General features: G+C 37.6%; 1 protein-coding gene across 1 annotated transcript in view; it reads right to left on the bottom strand.

The window, feature by feature from the left end:
- RTKN2 (rhotekin 2) overlaps positions 1–20,301 on the bottom strand; it is a 34,077-nt gene extending 13,776 nt beyond the window's left edge. Inside the window, 9 exon segments of the mRNA XM_005520425.3 lie at positions 1,744–1,875; positions 2,873–2,979; positions 4,485–4,579; positions 8,764–8,964; positions 10,327–10,444; positions 11,341–11,394; positions 14,934–14,992; positions 16,782–16,981; positions 20,169–20,301. Coding sequence (XP_005520482.3) covers positions 1,744–1,875; positions 2,873–2,979; positions 4,485–4,579; positions 8,764–8,964; positions 10,327–10,444; positions 11,341–11,394; positions 14,934–14,992; positions 16,782–16,981; positions 20,169–20,231 — 1,029 coding nt within the window. The 5' untranslated portion in view covers positions 20,232–20,301.
- Positions 20,302–20,879: the final 578 nt, after the last annotated feature.

Raw genomic sequence — 20,879 nt, 5'->3', positions numbered from 1 at the left:
GTCTCTTAGCAAAGACTTATCAAGCTAGATTTTAGGTTCTAAATGCATTGGTTACTCATAGGAGCAAAATACCTTAGCACAATATGGTTATTTTAAAATGAAAAGCAATATTAGGGTTTAGACTTAAACAGAGAAGTCCAAGGAAAGATAAGAGCCAGCCTGACAGATAATTAAAAAAAAAAATATTCCTGTCATGTTTTAGAATGATTTTGTCATTCTATAATTTACTAAAGCTTACCATTTCTTAACTGATACTGTGAACAGCTGAAAAACAGAATTATAGCAGAGGCTGACTCGTGAAATTGAAAGTGACTAAAGAAGTAAACCTACTTAAATATGTATCACAGTATAAATATTTATTTAATGTAAATGTATGAACAGTTGGAAGAAAAAATAGCACAAGAAAAAAAGGTGATTTTATTTAAGAAATCAGTTTAAATCCTAGCAATTAAAAAAGACATCCTAACACCAACAGGTCACATTTTTATGACCCATTTAAATGTTTGAGTTCTACTGCAGTCTCAGTCTGAATGAGAATGTAGTAATCTCTCCCAGGAACACTCAAGCCACCAAAAGCTGATTCTCCTGCTGTAAGAAGCATTCTTTTTCACCCCATGCCCCCACATGTTCCAAATCATAGCCTATACCAAACAAGCATTTGTGCAGCCATGTAATGAGCTGGGTAAGAGAATTGATTAAAGGGAAACACAGTTGAAGCCAAGACTCCTCTTGCCCCCCAGATGACCTAACTTTAACTCCCATAAGTTGCCCTGTGCCTGCCTGGCATGACACGGTGCAGCAGCTGAACAAGCGGCTGGGCCCCGGAATGCTTCTCAGAATTGGTGTTGGCACTGAGAGCTCACAGCAGCACAGCAGCAGAATCCAGAGTGGCCTGTGCTTAACACAGCTTCCAAATGTGTCTATTTACTTATGTAAGATGAACCCAGCTATGGTGATAGCAAATAACATTTAATTCTTCTGCCCATCCTTATAGGATATTAACCCTTATAGGATATTAAGCCTACACCAAAACCAGTTTTTGAAAGCATTTGTTCTCTCTAATGTTTGCCATTCTAGAAGGTCCTTCCAATAACACTGCTAATTTAATTACTTCAGATTAATTACTGTTTCTTTGGCCAAATAGTAAGCAACATTTTAAATTTACATTTTAAACTCAGGCATGAACAACAACAATAATGTAATCCTAGACAACAGAGCTTCCAAAGTTATTGTGCTCTGGACAAAACCAGCATTATGAAAAGCAGCTTATTTTAAGGTACTAAAATATTTTGAAAAATTTTCCATTTCTCCTTCTAATTAAGACTGTAGCCAAATAACATATTAAAACAAAAAAACATTTGTTGGAATTCCACCTTGCTGAGGACAAAAGTCTACCAGAGCATTGCTAGTGGACTTAAAGCAATACATTCCCAAGGGCTGTCTTATAGAACTGTCATATAAAAGGTTATTACTTTTCCTATAGAAAAATACCCTTCTTTTTGCAATAGAAGGAATTTACATCCACATCTAAGGAATATTATCCAGTTCCTGCTGGGGGACTGCAAATTTCACTGAAGTACATCCCACCCTTATTTTACCTTATTCTACCCATAAAGCACTCTGCATACCAGCAGCTTAGAGCCCTAATGACTGCATATATTTCTTAAACCAAAAAGAACATCCCCCAAAATAATAAAACAAATTTGAATACCCCAACAAAAATCCCCATACAACCAATTTTACCTTGTTGATGGAAACTGTCAGTGCTGGCTCCACTTTAGCCTCAGCTTCTTCTGGTGAGTAATAACAAAGGAGTTTTCCACCTCTCAGTATGCAATACAGCCTCCTCCAGCTCCTTACACCTCCTACCATTTGCTAAAGGGAAGAAGTAGTCAGAAATTGCCAAACATAAACCTAAAACAAAATCATATTGCAAGGTATACACATATCAGCCCTGAGTGATCAAAACTTAGCCACACCAAATTCATTCCTACAACAAAGACCTCCTGTTACAGAACATTTCAGTCATTGATTCCTGAAATGTTCTCAGTACTTTAAATGTCTTCTGGTGTTTTGCAGTTTTTGCAGACTTGCCATGTGACACTAACAGTACAGAATCTGCTGGTTCACACAGAATGAAATTTCGATCTGGTGTCTACAGTAAAAAAAGCACCTTTATTACCTACAGCAATTGCACAGTAATAAAAAGAGTGTTTCACTTTGGAAATACACAGTACATTCAACAAATGTTAAGCAAAGACAATTGTTGAGAATTTCCATTTTCTCAAATGAATTTTCTGAACAGCTTTCATAAAACCATAACAGTTTCACAACCAGTTTAAAGCCTGTAATTCAGCACTCCTGACAAATGACCCAGACCCTCTGGCCCTCCACTATCACCTTCTCATATGCCAAGTTGTGCAACAAACCAACATAGAGAAGAGAGTTCACATGAACCATTTCTGAAGGGATGACTTTAAATATGGCTCAGTTCACCAGCCTGATTCGCCATGCTGTGATAGGAACTCTTGTGTCAGCACAACAAGGGGTACATACAAAGATGAGAGCCACAGGATTATTAGGACTGATGCCATCAAATACCACTGCAAACCAACTCTGAAACAAGAGTTTTACTTGACCTTTACTAACAGCCTACATCATTCATTCCAAGGAAACATTGATTTCTCCATGCTCAGCCACTGAAGGCACCTTTTGTGAATATAGCTGTGAGAGAGTTTCCCCCTTGCTCTAGGTAGAATAGGTAAAAAACAATTCTCAGTACACCACTTCAGGTAAAAGCAAATGTTTTAACAATTGACTTAATGACAACAATTAACAGCCCAGGATGCAAATACAAGCAAGGTCTTCTTACCTGCTGATTTAGAAATCCTGCCATCATATCCTTGGCCATGCAGGAGGGCTGGACAACTAAACGGCAACACATGTTTCCATACAGGGGTAGCCAAAAAGAGGATTCCTCTGGGGGAAAGAAAAAGGCAAAAGACAGACAAACACTCAGTTCTGAACAATTGCCCTAAACATATAGTTTTAGCTTTCTACATCTGTTTTTGCATTAAGATCATGAGTGTAAATAAGCATATTTTCATATTTTAAAAAAATACATTTAATCCTGTAGGATTAGATTAGAAATTATTTTTAGTCTTCAGGAAGTGTTTTTTAATTGAAAAAAATTAGTAAATTCCAAAATAATTTCAAGTAAAAATAGCAATAGTGTTCTGCTAAAAAGAGTTGCTCTTACATAAAATGTAGCTCATTCCAGAGCTAGAAACTGAAAGGTAAGTACACTGGCACTCTCATCTAGTATGATCCCTGAGCCCATTCCATTGTTGCACACAGTTCCATTCATACATGAGCACTTTGCTTCGGATTGTTTTATTAAGCCTTGGAATTTGTATCTACTTTTGCCTTCAGCACTAGAAGAGCATTTAGGGTTCCAAGGAGTTTCTAATGAATTGGAATCGCTCAGCTCTGCTATGCAATAGGCTCTCTCTTCTGTAATTAGAAGTAGGTAATGCAATGTTCCATTAATGTGACTCTGTCTTTGGTCAAGGTTTAGAAATGCTTTAGAATAATATCCATGTATGTCCTTTCTCACCAGACTAAATTATGTAAATTAATGTCAGAAAAAGGAACTTCAAGAAGAAAGGATAAGAAGTACTAATAAAGAAAGGCTCACAAATATCAAGGGTACTCAGAATTATTCAGCCAACACTTCAAGAAATTAATGCGCCATAAATCTTCAAATTTATACTTATTCAGAATTACTGAAACATAAAGAAGGGAACTCCCTTTGAGGTCAAGTTTATCCCAGTAAATTATTTAAGTTCCCAGAAGCAACAGTGAAAGTCCCATGCCTTAAGCTAACAATTGGAGGATGGCTTATGGGAGTAGCTATCCTTGCAGAAAATAATGGACAAAGTACCAAAAAGTGAATACCACCATCAGTTGCAGTATAATCAGTCCCCTACAGCGTCAGCATCCAGGCTGACTGCTCCCAACTTGTGCTGCCCCAGAGCTGAAGGAGCAGCCAGCACAGACTGAAAGCATATACACTTACATCCCGTGTTAAATCTGGGCCTCAAACAACATCGCCAAACCAAAACAATTTTTCTTCTTTCCTTATGACTACAGAGGAACAAGCTGTTGTTCCTTTTGATATTCTTCCTTGGTTGTGAGGAAGGGGAAATAATCTGTATATAACTACAACTCACATAAGATGGAGATGCAAATGACAGAAAAACTCCCAAAATAATAAAATTTTCATCTGGATTGAAATTTTACTCAACTTAAGGTTTACTCAGCTGTGTACAGATGCCTGGTTTAGAGCCATTAAATGTTTTATTAAAGTTGCTCTATATTGAGTATCAAGAAAAATAACCTCTTTAGGATCTTTAGTTTACAAGAGTTTCATGCAAATCATTACTGGATTTTAATTTCCTTAAATTGATACCATATGTACTTACCATTTCCTGTAATGGTAAGGCTGTGGGTCCTGAAATTGTCCTCAGCACTTTCCAGCCCCAAAGTGGTGGATGCTAGCAAACTGTACTTTGCTCCACTAAATGTGAAAGAAAAGGTAAATTTCTGCTTCACATTGCTCAAGCAGTAATTAAAGGGAGTCTAGACACACTTGAGAGACCACATTTGGGTAGAAGGAAACATCAAAGTGCACAGCAGAAACTGTCAGTGACCACAGATGGTCATCTCCAACCTCTTCCCACACAAGTCCTGTATCTCTGGTTCTTCTTGTAAACAAACACATGTTCCATGGTCTGTTCATCTTCCTAGATCCTTGTCTCCCGTCTCCATGTGTGTACCTCCAGTTCCTTCCACCCCACAACTTCCAGACCAATGTCATCATTCATTACAACTCTTTCTGTTGCTTTCTGGGACCTGCGGGCCAGGAGACTTCTCATGTGGTCACTGCTTTGTGTTTCCTGAAGAGCCAGCAGCAGCCAAACACAGGCATTAAGGCTGTGCTACCCAAACACTCTGCAACCTGTGGATGCTCAAAGCATCCTCCTCTAGTCAAGACACCAAGTAACTTTCAATAGTTTTACAGCTTTTATTCCTAGGCCTAAAGCAATTAGATTTGGTAATAGGTTCAAAAATTCTTAAAGTTAATAGAAAACTGCTGACAAACTTTATCTGAAAATACAGGTTAAAAATTAAAAGGCATTATACTGCTTCTCCATGTTGCTCCACTCTTTGCTTTGCCTATGCAGACTAGAATTTATAAGCCAGCTGTTTAGATATGCATTTTTAATAGGATCCAATAGATTGATGATTCACAGGCAGAAATCTGTACAAAAATCCTATGGTCAGTTTTGTAGCAGAAAGGATTTTTTTTCACTTGGACTTACAGGTTTCAGAATCTTTTATCTTAGTTTTGTACTTTGCCTAGGGGAAAAAAAAAGTACTGCTCTTAAAATTCAGCACAGTGCAATTGTGGAGTGCAATTCTTGGAATAAACTGGTATAAATTCAGTACATTTAACCTTTTCTTTAAAATACTCATCAGACCAAGTAACAGATTTACAGTCCAGCAATGCAGTAATAATCCCACCTGGCTAACAGCAGTTAGAACAAAGTTCACAGGTTCCAAATCACTAACTGCTCTCCCCAACAGGATCTACCACAAGATCCTTAAAATATCTTCAGGAGAACATAAGAAAGCTTAGTGGTGTAAAAGTTGAGAAGACACTATTGAACTAAGATCACCAAGAATAGTTTTCCATCTTAGTATTTTTCAAATTTTATTTTTCTCACTAGTACAGTGGGAACATACAATTTTCAGACCTTTGGCTCTGCAGTTAAACAAGTAGAGCGTCTATCTCCCCCTAACCCTAACAAAAGAGAAGAAAAATATGAAGGTTGTTAAAGAGGAGATCTATTACATACCTGTCTCCAAGGTACAAAGAGAAAATCAAATACAATATAGCATCCTGGGTGGAAAACCACTTCTGTGAAGCGTTTCAAGAGGGCCATCTGAACAAAAACTCAACAGCATTTGTATGTATTCTCTAAACTGTTCCCTAACAAAAGATTATCCATTGATGTTTGACCATGCAGCTGAGCAATGAATTACCATTCTATTTAAACTGTACCATAAAGTTCAGTTTCTTCTCACAGATTAAACTTCTGTGCTGATTTAAAAGTTGCTTTTTTTTTTCAAAAGTATGACTAATTACAACAACAACCTTGCCAAAAAAAAATAGCTACTTCACTTTCAAAATATGCTTTACAGTAACATTTTCATTCTAAAATACAAGTCATTCTTTTCAGGCAGCTGCAACATAATTTAGGAAAGTTTAATTTACAGTTATTTTTCAGATTTAATGGAAAAAAAAAATTGATATGCTCACCTTTCAATCACATCTTAAATAATAGACAGTAAAATGCAATATAATCTTTGGGCGCTAACAAGGACCCAGCCATAAAAGTGAGGCCCACCAGATTAACTGTGGACTTCCACCAAAATATCACTAGGGATTTGCCACATCAAACATAGGACATGGAAGCTGCTGCACCTTCAGCCCAGAGGAGGACAAACATCAAACAACAACCAGTGCATGTGTAAGCCAGTTCTGCAAATGGTAAATAGGCACTTGAGGGAGATTCTACAGTGATTTATCCAAAGAGCAATCTGGTTACACTGGAATTTATTAGTAAAACTGTAGTGAAAATTTTTCTTCTATGAAAAATGTAAGAAAGAAAAAAATAATATTTAAGTTAGAATGGAAAAACTAAGCAGGCAAAATACTGTTTAGAAACTAAATTAGGGATAATTAAGAGAGAATATCAGTATATTTCAAATTAACCAACTTAAGCAACAAATCAAGCCCTTTGTCACTAAACCTTTTCAAGAAGTTTCAAGTCTGACAGTTTCCTCACTAACCAGAGAGATTTCTAAGCCAAAAAGTTTGAAACAGAGGGATCACAGAGTTTTTGGAAAATGGACAATTTCACTCATGTGTGCACTGAAAAGAAAAAGGCTTGTACAAATGAAATCTAAAGAGAAAAGGTATTCACATAACATGGAAAGTTCACTTTTTTTGTTGCAGTTTAATTTCCCCTGCTGGACTGATAAAACTCTGGGAATACTTGAAAGATCTCTTGTAATCTTGTAGTCTCTTCCCTTTAATAAGGGCTACATATCAAGGTCTAATATAGATATTAAACCTAATATTCCCTAGGGGGAACCTATAAAAAAAATTGACAACTTATTTTCTGCCTATAATAACCCATTTATTTCCAAACAACTATTTTAATCACACAGCAATGCCTTTACATTATTTAACACTCATTTAACACTTAATTGTTCATTTAATTGTGTTAAGAAAGTAGTAGTCACTGTGAGATGATTATCTACAGTAGAAACAATAAACTTCCAAGATGGAGGCAAGGAAAATTCAATTGAGAAACAAAAAAGCAAAACCCAGGGAAGAAAGCAGCTGTTTAAATTGCCTACTGGTGCTTCCTCCTTCCAGGGAAGAAAGCAGCTGTTTAAATTGCCTACTGGTGCTTCCTCCTTAAAAGACAAGCAATCTATATCGAAGCCAGTGGTTATGTCTGATTCTGTGTCTAATGAGTGTCTCATCACCAGCTGAAGCTGGTGGAAAGCACAGACACCTGACATGATGCAGATTGAAAAATACATTGCCATTAGAATCCACTGGAAAGTTAGTGATAAAATTTGTTTTGCTCTGTGGATAAGATCTCTTATCTCTTGTGGATGTCTATTTTTGAGTCAAACAGTAAGATCAGTTTATAGTTATATCAGTTCAACAAAGATAGAATATGCTTGAATGTTTCCTTTTAAAATCCCAGCAAATAGATATATGAAGCTAGACTAATACTACACTAAACACCTAGGAAGAATTAAGCATTGATTCCTTACTGTCAGCTGCCAAAAAAAGGGAATTCCTTGAAAAAACTGCTTTCTAAAAAAAAACTAAATAAATAAAACAAACCAATGCTATTAATATTTGCAAATTAGGTATTTGGCCTGCTTAAATCCCAGTGAAATTAAAGTAGCTGGAAAATATTAGTAGGCAGTTAATTTTTAAAAGGAAACAGGTAGATTATTGGGAAAACCCCTTATGCCTATGAACTCTGAAAAACAGTTAACTCATTTTAAAATGTTCTGTGCTAAAGTCAATTCAGAAATCTCCTGTTAGGTAGTCTGTAACCATAAAGTGCCTTTGGCAGTGCAGAGTTTTACTGAAAAGCTGGCAAGTGGAATCAGGGAAGAGGGTACAGAAGTGGTTTCTCCTGCCTACATAAACACCTTTTCCTATTCCACACAACTTGTAACTTTTACACATATCTACCTGTCAAGTATGAGCAATACTGGCTAGGTGCAAAAATAGTATGGGGGAGGAAGTAAACACAGAAGGAGGAGACGTAGATGGACAGAGAGACACAGACAGACTGTACATGTTCAACTTCCTCTAGAGATCAATGTTTGCAAAGAACAGTGGATTTACCAGCTGGATGGTTGTGGAGCACAAAGATAAAGGCTGCTTGTGTGTTTCAAGATCAGAACCAGGCCCCAAGGCTCAGTGACATGGCTGGAATTCACACTTACTTTCCCATTTCCTATTTTAAATGTAAATTTTTTTCACTTGTGGAAGTGGAGAAAAAAACAGTTTCTTGACAGTTTTCCAAAAAATTACAATTATATTTTCCCTATTTCTATTTTAAAAACTATAAAACCAGAACATCAATATACATGGCTTACTGAACGACTGGGTCAGCAGGCAAAAGGGGTTCAGTGATGTCTTCCTCCAGTGCAGCTTTGAGTTTCTTCCCAGTAGCTTTGCTGAGGGACATTTTAAGTTTCTTTGCCAGTTTCTTAGGAGTGCTTGTTATATATAAAGACTCCTCTATACAGCAGCTATATACTTCAACCTTCACCTGGAAATCTGGGCTTGCTTCATCACTGAAGTGGGAGAGGAGAAAATTTCAGAGTGTTTGTTAACAGAGAGCCAAGGAATGCTGCTGCTACTTTATAGATTAAATCATATATTTCTAATCAAGGGAAGCAATGCCATAAAATTTAGGTGCAGATATACATTAATATGGAATTAAGGACTAGAGTACACAACAGTAACTTAGCATTTGGGTCATGAGATGGATGATTGCACCATAAACAATTACAAACAGGAAATTCAACTTTTAGGTTAAAAACAGAAGAAAACACTGATGTTATGGAAATACACAGTCAAGACATTCAAACATACTTAAATCTGCCCTCTACTGTTTCACAGAAATCACATGATTGAAAACCTACCTCTGCCTATGGTCCTAAATCAGATTTAACTGTTTTAAAGTTATCTTAGCTGCACTCTATCCCCGTCAAATTACTGGAAAAAAATGCTATCTAATAAAATCTGTTATTTACAATTTAACTACCTACTGCTGCATCCTCTGTCCCAAAGCCTTTCTCAGTTTCCAGTTCTACTGATCCTCTTGTTCTCAAGCTTAGTCATCAAGCCAGAAGCCTAACCTCATCTTTCAGATAACAATCATGTCATTCCACACATACCATAATAAAATAAATCTAAAAGCTTTTATATCAATTCTTTCTATGTCTTGTGGGGTACAAGGCAAGTTAGGGTGTTTTTTCTCCTTTTGCTGCAGTGTTTCACAGAAAATCATAATGGTCAAGTCTCAACTTTGAAGAAGCAGATTTAAACCTTTGTCCCCACTCTTAACTTGACTGGGGGTTTAAGAAAATTTAAAATTTGATTTAAACTCAGTTTTCAGGATCTTGATTTAAAGTTTTTGGTAGTTCTAGTTTTCCAGTCTTTCTCAGGAGATAGACTCTAAATTGTTGATATAAAAGATAAAGGTAGGGGGACTGGAGTCAAGCACATACTCAGGTAGGTGTAACAGACATGAGGCGTTACATGAGGAAAGAGACTGTAACTTGCTGGACAGGATAACAATGCAACACTGAATGCAACACTTACACCTATATTATCATAATGCTTTCAGGTTTTTAGCATTAATTTAATGCTGTCCTTGAGATATAAGTTTGTTTATCTCTTTATATAAAGAAAAATGTTTAGCAGGACAAAAATGAAAAGAAATACAGATTAACTAGCATATCTGCAACCAGCATCATTTTGTACACAAAAAACAGGTTTTCAAAGATGGGGATCCTCCACCCACTAAAATGAACAGTTTTGCCCACAGCAAAACCTAGTGGACCTCAGCCAATCTTATTCATTATCACATCCACCTGCAAAATAAAACAGCAATATTTGTACTCCATTCAACAGAATTAAATTATACTCACAATATGGTAACATTTTCAAAACAGATATCTGTTATTGCTTCATCCACAATAGTCACTTCAGTATCAAAAACCTCAGCCCCCATTCTGAATAAACAAAACACTGCATAGCGCTGTGATTCTGGAGAGAGTCAAGAAAGCTTTTATAAGCCACACTGCACATCACTATACTAAACACTGCCAGTAAACAAAACTATATAAAAAAGTAATTCAGACCTCTAAGGAATTGCCCTCAAATTCTTCCCACCAGAAACTTTCATCATAGGATTTTATGATAATTGACCTATCAAAGCTGCTGTAAAGGCATACAATATATACAAAGGGAAAAAATGCTTACTTCTATTAGGAGAAAAAGAAAAAGTTGAGTAATCAGGTACAGTGTTCAAAAACATTAGTAAAAATGTAATTTTGTTTAGTAAAACTGGCTTTACAAAAAAAAAAATGATCCAAAGTCTGTATCATTTTATGAATGTCTTACATAGGATTAGACTATTTTGCCATGCTTTGCATCTCTGACCCTACTGAAAATCAAAGTGAAATCAATTCCAGGTGACAGCTGGAACAGATTTAGGATTAATCTCCATGACACAGCAAAATGCATGTACTTGAAGGCTATCCAATAATACCCTCAACACCAGCAGTCAACTTGCATTTACATTTCTCTTGGAAACAGCCTCCATTGTACTCTCTCAAGTGCAGACAAGACATAGAACGTGTTTAATCAGAAGTTTCTTAGTTAACTATTTAATACAACATTTTTCTGTTGCTTACTCTGGAATTCTTCCTCAGGCAGACTCTTTAGAGAGTAGGGTTTAAAGAGAACCACAGGACTTTGAACTAACTCAGCTTGCTTCAACCAGCAACTTCAAATTACAAGCATTTACACAACAAAGAGTAAAATATGGACTTAATAAAAGGTGAAAAAAGGGGCTGAAATGAGTATGAACTTCCTCATTCAGTTTAAATTTACAGACATAAGCAATTGTTTATCAGAGTAATTCATTACATCCTACATACTTTCTTTTTTGCTGAAGTGGTCAGAGCGTTTCCACATTAATGGTATTCGAACATCTAAAGGTAGAAAAAAGAAGGAAGGGAGATTAGTTATAGTCAATATTGTAGATCTGTAATCAAAACAAATTACAAAAAGTGTTCTGTTTCTTTTTCTGATGTTCTGGTGGTAACAGGACCTTTCTCCCAAAGAACAGCATAACTATTCCAAGTTTATGATCCACATCAAACGAAAATGCAATAATTAGTTCAACTTGAAGTGTCATTTCTGTTTAGAAATTATGCTAGAATAAAGAATATTTTAAATCTCACTTGAAAGTACCTGAAATAACATTTCAGAGAAGCTGTGTAGCAGTTCTGAGAGGTATTCTCTGAGCCCATTATTATGCACAGATGTAAACCAAAATCCTGCTTGCCTTGTGCTGAAAACCACTCATCCCACTGCAAGAGGAAAACCTTCCTGTTTTAATGAAAAGACTGGGATACTTATACTGCAAACAGTTCAGTCTTGTTTTGCTATGCACAGAAAAATACCACTTGTAATCACATTCCCAGTTAGCCTTGTCTTAGCACAAGAAGAGTTTAGAAATCTTTTTTCTTTTAACCCAAAAATATCCTTCTAGTTCAGGACAATAGTAGAGAGGCAATTACAAAACCATTATTTTAAATCATGCCTGTCATTTTCACATTAGGAAAGTATTTTCTTCACTAAATTTTCCAATTTATCTATTAAACTCAACATAACACTAAATTGCATTTTCCTCCAGCTTCAAGGACTCAGGTTAAGACATAATGGTTTTTATTTGTGTCTCTTAAAATAAAATGTTGTGAGGGCATTATAAATCTAAACCTGGTTTCTGATGTACAAGGGTGCTGTTCTGTTTAAAAGTATATGCAATATATTAAGTGACACACGATGGCAGCAGCAAACAGCATAAGCTCGGTTGTCTTGTGACAAAAATCTTCAATACTGTTATAAAGTATTGCTGACTGCACTGTTGTCTCCGTATGAGGCTGATGGAAAAATCCACATTGATTATGCTGAGATGCAAAATGGTGCCAGTATTTTGGCATCATTTTGTCACGTATTCCTACAGGTGTTTACCCACAAAACTTGCTGATTTAAGTGAAATCACATGTAGTCACTCTGTCTCAGAAGTTAAACGAAAAATTCAAATTTCAGTTAACTTTTATTATGAGACATCTTATTATAAAAGCTATTTCAATATTGAAACTTTCAAATTAATCTATTTTTAAGTGTTCATGAAAACAAATGAACTCTCAAGTGAACTGCCAGCATAGAGCTTTAGGCTTCTAACTTACAAAAAAAAATACATCACCATGTTCTGAAACTGCCTTTCACTTCTAAAGATGCATTTCCATAGCAAGCATTTCTAAAAATAGGGGGTTTTACATAAAGAGAAATAGTTTCATTAAAATCATTACAGAAGTCTCTCTCAAACTTATATATATATATATCTTTGTCAGAGGCAAAGCACAGAACATTTCTTCCCTAAAATACAAAGGTCTCAAATCTACATTCATACATGAAAACAGTTACAAATAAAAGCTTTTTCTATCTTTAATCATAGCAAAATGAATGACAATTTTAATGTGCTCAATAGACCTTGTTAGCAATTAGAGTACTACATTAAAGATTACTCCTGTATGCCACTTTCAATATCTTCCTACCTGAAAAATTTACACCTTGGTCAGCAAATCATCAGGGTATAGATAATCAATCCTGGAACAAGTTTGAAATGATACTTGTAAAACAGCTTTCAATTCATTCTTGGACTGAAAGAGCTGTCATTTATCAAAACCAAAGATCAATTTTTACACACCTTAATTTCAGTTACCATTAGCTGTAAATCTATGGATGCAAACTGGATACATTGAAATACTACAATTAATCAAATTTAAACCAAATGATTCCTTGATAAAATTACTTTAATTATGCTCATGACTTTTGATCAACATTTGATATATTATCTTCTGACAAAAAAATCAATTGGTACAACAGCATAAATTATATAATTTATTCAAAAATATGGGGGATAAGTAAAAATTATAGAAGTGCGAAAAACTGTGGACTAAGGAATGCACTTCCCACACAGTATCTGACATAGCTGCTTTCTTTAGGAGCATATTCCTCAGTAGTCCTGCATAGCTCCTCCTGAACTTTTGCAGCTGGCCACGATTGCCCTCTTTTTTGGTAATTGTCATCTGGCATATACTAACTATATGGCATGCTAATAAATTTATAAGTGGATGGATTAATGAGGGTAGAATATCAGGAAGTAAGAACAGGTGACCTATAGAAAGAATAAACCAGCAAAGACCAAAACCTACATTTAAGCTTTTCTGCTGTAAACTGGACCTGGCCAGGCTTCCTGAAACAAGTTTCTGAAGAGGGGCCAGGCATGGCGGCACCCAGCACTCCCAGGCTGGACTGCACAGTAAGGCAGTTGATTCTTCCTCCTGTTCACCTCGATCTGTGCCACATTTCTAAGGACATAACCTCCAGTTTTGAGAACTATTGTGTTGGTAACAGGGTAGAATCATTAACAGATGGCACCAGATACAAGGTGGTGTATTTCACCCTTCCATGGTCTTATTCCATCAAAAGAAACAAGCTAAATCTTTCATATCCTGAGCAAGATTTTCATACTAAAAACAGAGTTCTTGAAAAATTCTGATTTTCTAAAGATAGTGTATTATATGACCTTAAAGTCTTCACTGCAGATAGCTCTCCAGATTTGAAGAAAGGTGCAACCACAGCACAGACAGGCAAACAGATGCTTTCATCCAACTACCATAAGGAGAAAAGACAGATACACATTCTGCAAACAGCTGTGCTGGCAAAAAACATTATTGAACCATGTGCTCATTACTCTTCTACTAGAAGTTACCTCGCTTAAAGATATATTAAAATATGCAAAATTAACTGAAACAGTTTCAGTAGTGAGCTGTTCTACATGATTTTATTCTTAATGAAGCATGTCAGGGAAAAGCTGGCAGAACAGCCACAGGACTGCTGAATGTAGTAGCTACTGTCACAGGCAAACAAAACAATAAATAAACAGTGCTGAAGTTCGAGAACAGGCTTGAAAACAGCCCACCAGGAATTGCTGTTAAACATCATTGTTACTAGCCTGCACTGAAGTTGTGCCACTATACCTTTGCTGCAGTAATGTAACCTGCATTGCCTAAATAACATTTGCATATTACTTATAATTCTGCTCTCAATTTTTTAGCCATGCCATGTACTATCACTTCAAAGTCTGCTGTTGTGGGGAGAAAAGAAGTTCTCAGCATACTCACACTTATTTAGCTTTGAAATGCATTCAGTGTTTAGTGGCAAACAGAAAACAAGTATTTCCCTCTGTGGAATGTCCTGTGAGTAAAATGGAAATAGAAGGTAGGATCTTCAAAAGCCCACATGTAACTTAAGCACAAGTCCCCTTGCAGCATTAGAGGATTGATGCCTCTGAACCACATACACACTTTAAAAATATAACCTTTTTTATATAATTTGTATTACAAGATACTGTCCAGCTAATTAGCTTCTTTAATTAAGTGACTACCTGGCCTCTTACCTGATATAGCAATCTTTGCTCTGCATGCCATCCAGTCCTTTGTCCCGTTTTCTGAAGACCTCCAAAAAAGAAGAAAAGAAAAAAGATATTTGAGATCTGTGCATTTAGAAATCTAAAACTCAACCCTTTAAACACTAAGAAGTGTCAGAATTTTCATATTATAGCTCCTTTCAAATGCTTTTCTTTAAAGTTAATTTTTATATCTCTGGTTTAAGATACGAGTCATTAATCTCTTGAGCATAATCTGGAAGGAAGGTACACCACCATTTTTTAAATTCCCTAGAAGACTTTACTCCAAAGCATATGTAATCTGAGTATTAAAAAACAAATAGATTCATCTTCCTTGTCTTTTCCAGCTGCAACAGGATCAAATACATTATCAATTTTTCCCTTCATGTACATGTCAATGAAGATGCATATTAATTTATCGGTTCTATATTGTTTAAAGAATTGCCTCCCCCTCCATTAAAGAAATGAAAATTTCTAGCTGCTGCCAGTATCATGACTTCCAGAGGCAATTAGAATATCTTCAGAACTCACAGATGATAGACTCTAGAAAACACTAGAATTTTCTCTCTCTGCCATGATTAAGCCTTAAACAAATTCCAGTCTGAAGCAAATATCAAAAGAAAAGAACTCCAAATAGACCATCAGCTACCAAAGATACAATTTAAATGATACAAAAAGAACTCTGTAGCATGCACCTCTTCTAATGACCTCCACAGACATCTCAAGGACCCCTAAAGAGAGAATCCAAGCAATGCATGGCAGTCACAAATCAAGTACACAAAACAACGGTTCAGATACATGTCCAAATATCTCTGCCCTATTCTAGACATGTGCCATCACCACTCTGTGCTCACTGACATCGAAGACAAGGAGTTGAGTAAATCAGCACATATACACATTTGTCATTATTCTATCATTAAAGACATAAACAAAAGATTAATCACTACAGTATTCCTTATTCAATTAGGAAAAAGCAATACAAATGCAATAATTACAGAATACCATACGTATTATATGCTATTTTTCAAAATCAGCTTCAGAATAGTGGACAGAAAATGCTGCTGTTTCCTCCAACACGTTTCACCTATAAGGCAACATTTCTGAAACCAAAATGTAGTGAAACTGCTCCTATAGATACAATTAACTGGAGCCAAGCAGGTACTCAAAGAGTTTCTATGCTAAACTGCAACATAATATTTAATGAAATTACTAACCTGAGAGCAATAGTATCTCTGCACCACGATTCTCAACATTGCATTCATAAATTTTATTTGGCCCAAAAAATTGTAACATTATTCAAATAAAACATACATACTTTAGGTCCTTCAAGACTTATAATGTGAGAATATTTTCAGCTACTTCTCTTCCCAGTGAGTTCCATTTCTCACTTCGCTGTAGTTAACACAAGTGGCCACCAGAGGGTACCAATTAACCACGATGGGGCCATTATTAAAGGACCCTTGATAACAATAGAAAGACTAAAAAATACAAATAGCTGTATTCTGACTTGGACAGCTTTGTTTTGTCCCATTAGACTTGGCTAAGTACTTTTTGTATGCTAAGGATAACCAAGAAAATATGTCCACTATGTTACTTGATACTAAATTAGAGTTTAATGTCAAAAATAAAAGCTACCCAGGAAAATATGACTTGTATTTAATTTTCTAAAGCAAAAAGAAGATAATGGAATTATTTTATAAATTAATGCTTTAAGAGAGCAATAATTTATGTTTAAGAGATATGGAAGGATTTAAATCCACATTCCTAGACTGACTGCTAAAAATTCATGTAAGTAAATGAATTTCATCCTGCTCCCTCTGAATTTGAGTTGTTACTCACTGGTCATCAGTCCTTCCCAGACTGGGGTCCTCCTTTTGGCCCTGCAGCTCTGCCCCATAGGCCCGTATGCGAGCATTGCAAACCATCAGGTTCTTCACCGCACACAGGAGCTGCTCCTTGTGCGTGCTCACTGAGAGCAGTTTGCAGATGCCTTCTCGCATGTGGACCTCAAAGTTGATCTTCTCTTGAGTGTCATGTTCCTAGATATGCAAAAAAAACCAAACGGTTAAACGAAAAATCAACTAATAGTATTCTAAATTTTTTACATCTTCTGCAGATGGGATAGAGAATTCTAGGTTTTAATTATGAACAGCTATTGTAATGGTTACTGAATGTAGAATGGTAGTTCTCTCTTCAGGAACAAATGAGTAAATCATGGGACAAAACAGATTTACTATATCCATTATACATGCAAATTTCAAACTAAGATTAACTCACTGTAGCATCTGAAAATTGCTAAAAGTTATGTGCCTCCATATGTCATTTACAGAATAGTAACTAGAGAGAGCTAACTGAACAAAGCTTATAAATTAATAACCCACTTTTCACAGTGACCCCCACTAAAATACACTTTAAACTGAAGTAAATGTCTGAAATATTTTAAATCAGAAATTCAATCTCATCACCTCTTTGGCTGGCTTTAAAAAGGTGAAGAAAATCTGGTCTTTTTCACTTATGGTTGATAAGCAATTCAGATAACAGCAGAAGCAAAAAAAAGGAGACATCCCAATACTCAGCTGCAACAGTTGATGAACTGAAAAGTCAAACAGCTATGGTGGCTTCAAGACTATACAGGCATCATGTCAGGCACCCTTTTCATTCAAACTATGAAGTAAACTAAATATGGCTGGCAAGTCACTAGAATTCACCATTGCTATATTTTTAAGGAGTGGGGGATTTTTAAGGTTTTATAAAAACTGCTGGGAAGCCAACATTTTCCTGCCTACTTTCACCGAAAACATTTATAAATGTGCATTATTCCTCAACTTAAAAGAGGTCAGTCAACATGAAGCCAGAAAACAATTAAGGTGAAGGATCACAGACTGTTTTCTGTCTCCCAAAGCCCTACTAGATGCCACTGATGGTTGATGATGTGATGAACACTTTACATTGTTATATGGCCATCCCCGGCCAAACCAAATATTTCTGACGTGCGAAGAACAGAGTGAATAACACAATGTTGTCATGGTATTGCAGGGTTGCATTGCAAATAATCCACAGGTCAGTGAAGAGTGATGATTTCTCATTACTAAACAAGAGTATCACAACTACCTCTGGAATTAACAAGTTCGTGGTTGGTTGATGGTAAATGGCTCCCAAAGCTCACATCAGAGATATTTTCCATAGTAGTTCTGCTGGTTTTCTCTACAGCCGATATATGAAAGCCTGGGACCCTATACGACACAGACTATGCCATTTTTAACCCTCAGAGGTTTGCTTTTCAAAGTTTCAATCACAGCCAGAGGGGAATAAAGCCGGGCAACAACACCTCTGCATTCTCAGCACCTGCGTTTTTGTTCACACTTTTTCCTAGGACTCATCAAAGAAAAAAGGAGAGCAGTAAATAGCTTTCATCCATCTTCTTTTCTTCTAAGTCAAATTTTACGTGGCTGTGAAAGCCTAAGCAAGGCCATACACACCTGTCCCTAAGAAATAATCACTTACTCTCTGAGCCTAAACTAATAAATCAGCTGCTACAAAGAATGACATCCTACTTCCCCCCTAATAATTTCCAAGAGAGCAGGCCTCTGTACTACCCTAGCTCCTCTCCACATCTATCACCTGTTAGAGAACTACAGTGAGGAAATAAACACTCCTATTTGGGGTGTCTGCAGGTATCCATATTAGGGCTTTCAAGAATTACACAAAGCATTCTCCAAACTACATCTCAGTCAGGCTCACATAAAATATTCTGGACTAGCAATAAATGGCTGTTGGGCCAGAACTTAAATAACCACACCATATAAATCTCATCTGAAGGAAGGACTTAGGAGCCTAATTTGGGAACGTATGAAGTTCTTTGTGCCTACCAAAAGAGACTGGTCAGCTTTCCCCCTTCCCCCCTGCATTCTGTCTAAAAATATAAGCACACCATCTGGACTTGGAGGAATGACACAGCACTGTTATGCCACATGCTGTCTAATGCATTGTTTCCCTTGTGGGGGTCCATCCTTCCCCCACCAGTGGCAGCACAGTCCAGACAAGATTATTAAAAGCTGCTGGGATTTTCAGCCCCACACTCAAGAGCTACCTAAGCAACACTTCCAAAAAGTGTCTTTGTATTCCCTACCTAAGTATACTTAGTATAAGAAATTTCAAATAGTTCTAGTATTACACAGGTAATGCAGTGACAAAACCACAAAAAATAACAACAACGGCTGAGAAAAATTATATGGATACTGCTGAAGGTAGGACAGGTAGAAATTTTACTTCATTTAATTGGTAACTTCATCACAGGCTATCAGAATCTTATTCCAAGGTACACTTCTGATTTGCTGCCACAGTGGTTTACATTTAAACCCTATAAATATAGTGTATCTATTTAAGATAAGCGAGTAGCCAGGCAGTGGGTGTCACTGTTGGACACGAAATGATTCACACGGACGCAGCTCGAGGTGTGGTGAAAGAATAATCGTTTATTTGTTCTTTCAGTATTTATAGGTTTTCGACCACGACCAGGGATTGGATAGCCAGGTTACCACCTTCCCGACCGCACTAGCCGTGAGAGACGTCTATCAAAAGGCATATCTTTAATGGAATGTATAAACACCTATGTTTATAGTTACTTTCCTGGGAAAGTGGCTAGAACTGTTGAGAACAATATCGAAAGACCTGATTCTCAGGGCGACACAGTGGGTACTCTTCTCAGTGGGTACTCTTCTAAAACAGGGACTATGAAGTCAAGACACCAACTTGGGCATTTCGTAGCTAGATAGAAATGAGCGTTTTCTGCTAATGACAGCCACAGTTTCACAGGCACTCCCGAGTTCAACAAATTAGTTGGGTTTTTAACTAAGTCCAGGTGTAAAAAACCCCTCATGAATCGGAATACCTGTGTCTGAAAGATTAAAGAGGTGCAAGGGAGCAGCTCTGAGCCTGCGGAGGAGAGTGTGAGCGGGGGACCCAGTTCGGCCCAGCCCAGAGCAGCAACTCTGCCGGGGCGGCCGCCGCGTCTCCCGGCGAGGTCCCTCAGGAGCGCGGCTACACCGCGGCCACCCGGGCACGGTGCGTGGGCAGCACGCGGCTACCACAGACTCGCCAAGCTCGGAGACAGCGCAGCTTCCACCCCCCCGGGCCGCCCGCAACCGCGCATCACCCGCCACACCGCCCCCGCGGCACCGGAGGGTGCGGGCCCGGTCGCGTCTGCCTGCCTGCCCCGGCACTCACCGGCCCCGCGGCGCCTAGCCCGCCCGGCCTCTGCCTCCTCTTCCTCCTCGGCGGCGCCGCCATTCAAACCTCCCGCCCCGACAACGGCCGCTGCCGCCCCGCCCCCAGCGGCACCAGCGCCCCGCGGGACAGCGGCTGGCGAGGCTCGTCAGGAAAAACCACAGATATGCTTCGGTGCCTGTGGACTGTTACTGACGGCAGCCGTAACCACCTAATGTTTAGCCACAAAAGCGAGTGCCAGTAATAATGGCCAGGACAGTACCTTTCTTGGCTTCTTTCTTCCTCATTAATTTACTTTCCTGAAACAAGCCGGTGCCACCTCTTTCTGATGAGCGCTCCTTCGGGGAGCGGGGGGGAGAGGCTCATGGCAGCTTCCCGGCGGCTGCACAGTGCGCAACCACTGCTGCTCCAAAGCATGCCATGAATTTTTAACCATGTTCTGGGATTCCTGCAGTTCATCTAATTACGCATCTTTAGTATGATGGTAATTCAATAGCTGCACTAGTAGCACGCATTGTTAAAATATACTGTTATATAATGAGTAAAAGTGCATTGATTATTCACTGGACTGACTGAAGAGGAATGGGAGTCATCTCTCTCTTCTGCTGTCAGTTTTGCAGCTCTGTTTGTCTTCGGCAGATGAAACAAATAAGCCAAATAGTGTCTCCCATCTATTGCTCATCCCTGATTTCTTGGGTTTCCTCTCTGAAT

This window comes from Pseudopodoces humilis, chromosome 9, assembly GCF_049639895.1.
Source record: "Pseudopodoces humilis isolate 2021_Gansu_Grassland_sample_001 chromosome 9, ASM4963989v1, whole genome shotgun sequence".
Taxonomy (NCBI): domain Eukaryota; kingdom Metazoa; phylum Chordata; class Aves; order Passeriformes; family Paridae; genus Pseudopodoces; species Pseudopodoces humilis.
This window is presented reverse-complemented; position numbering and strand designations above follow the sequence as displayed.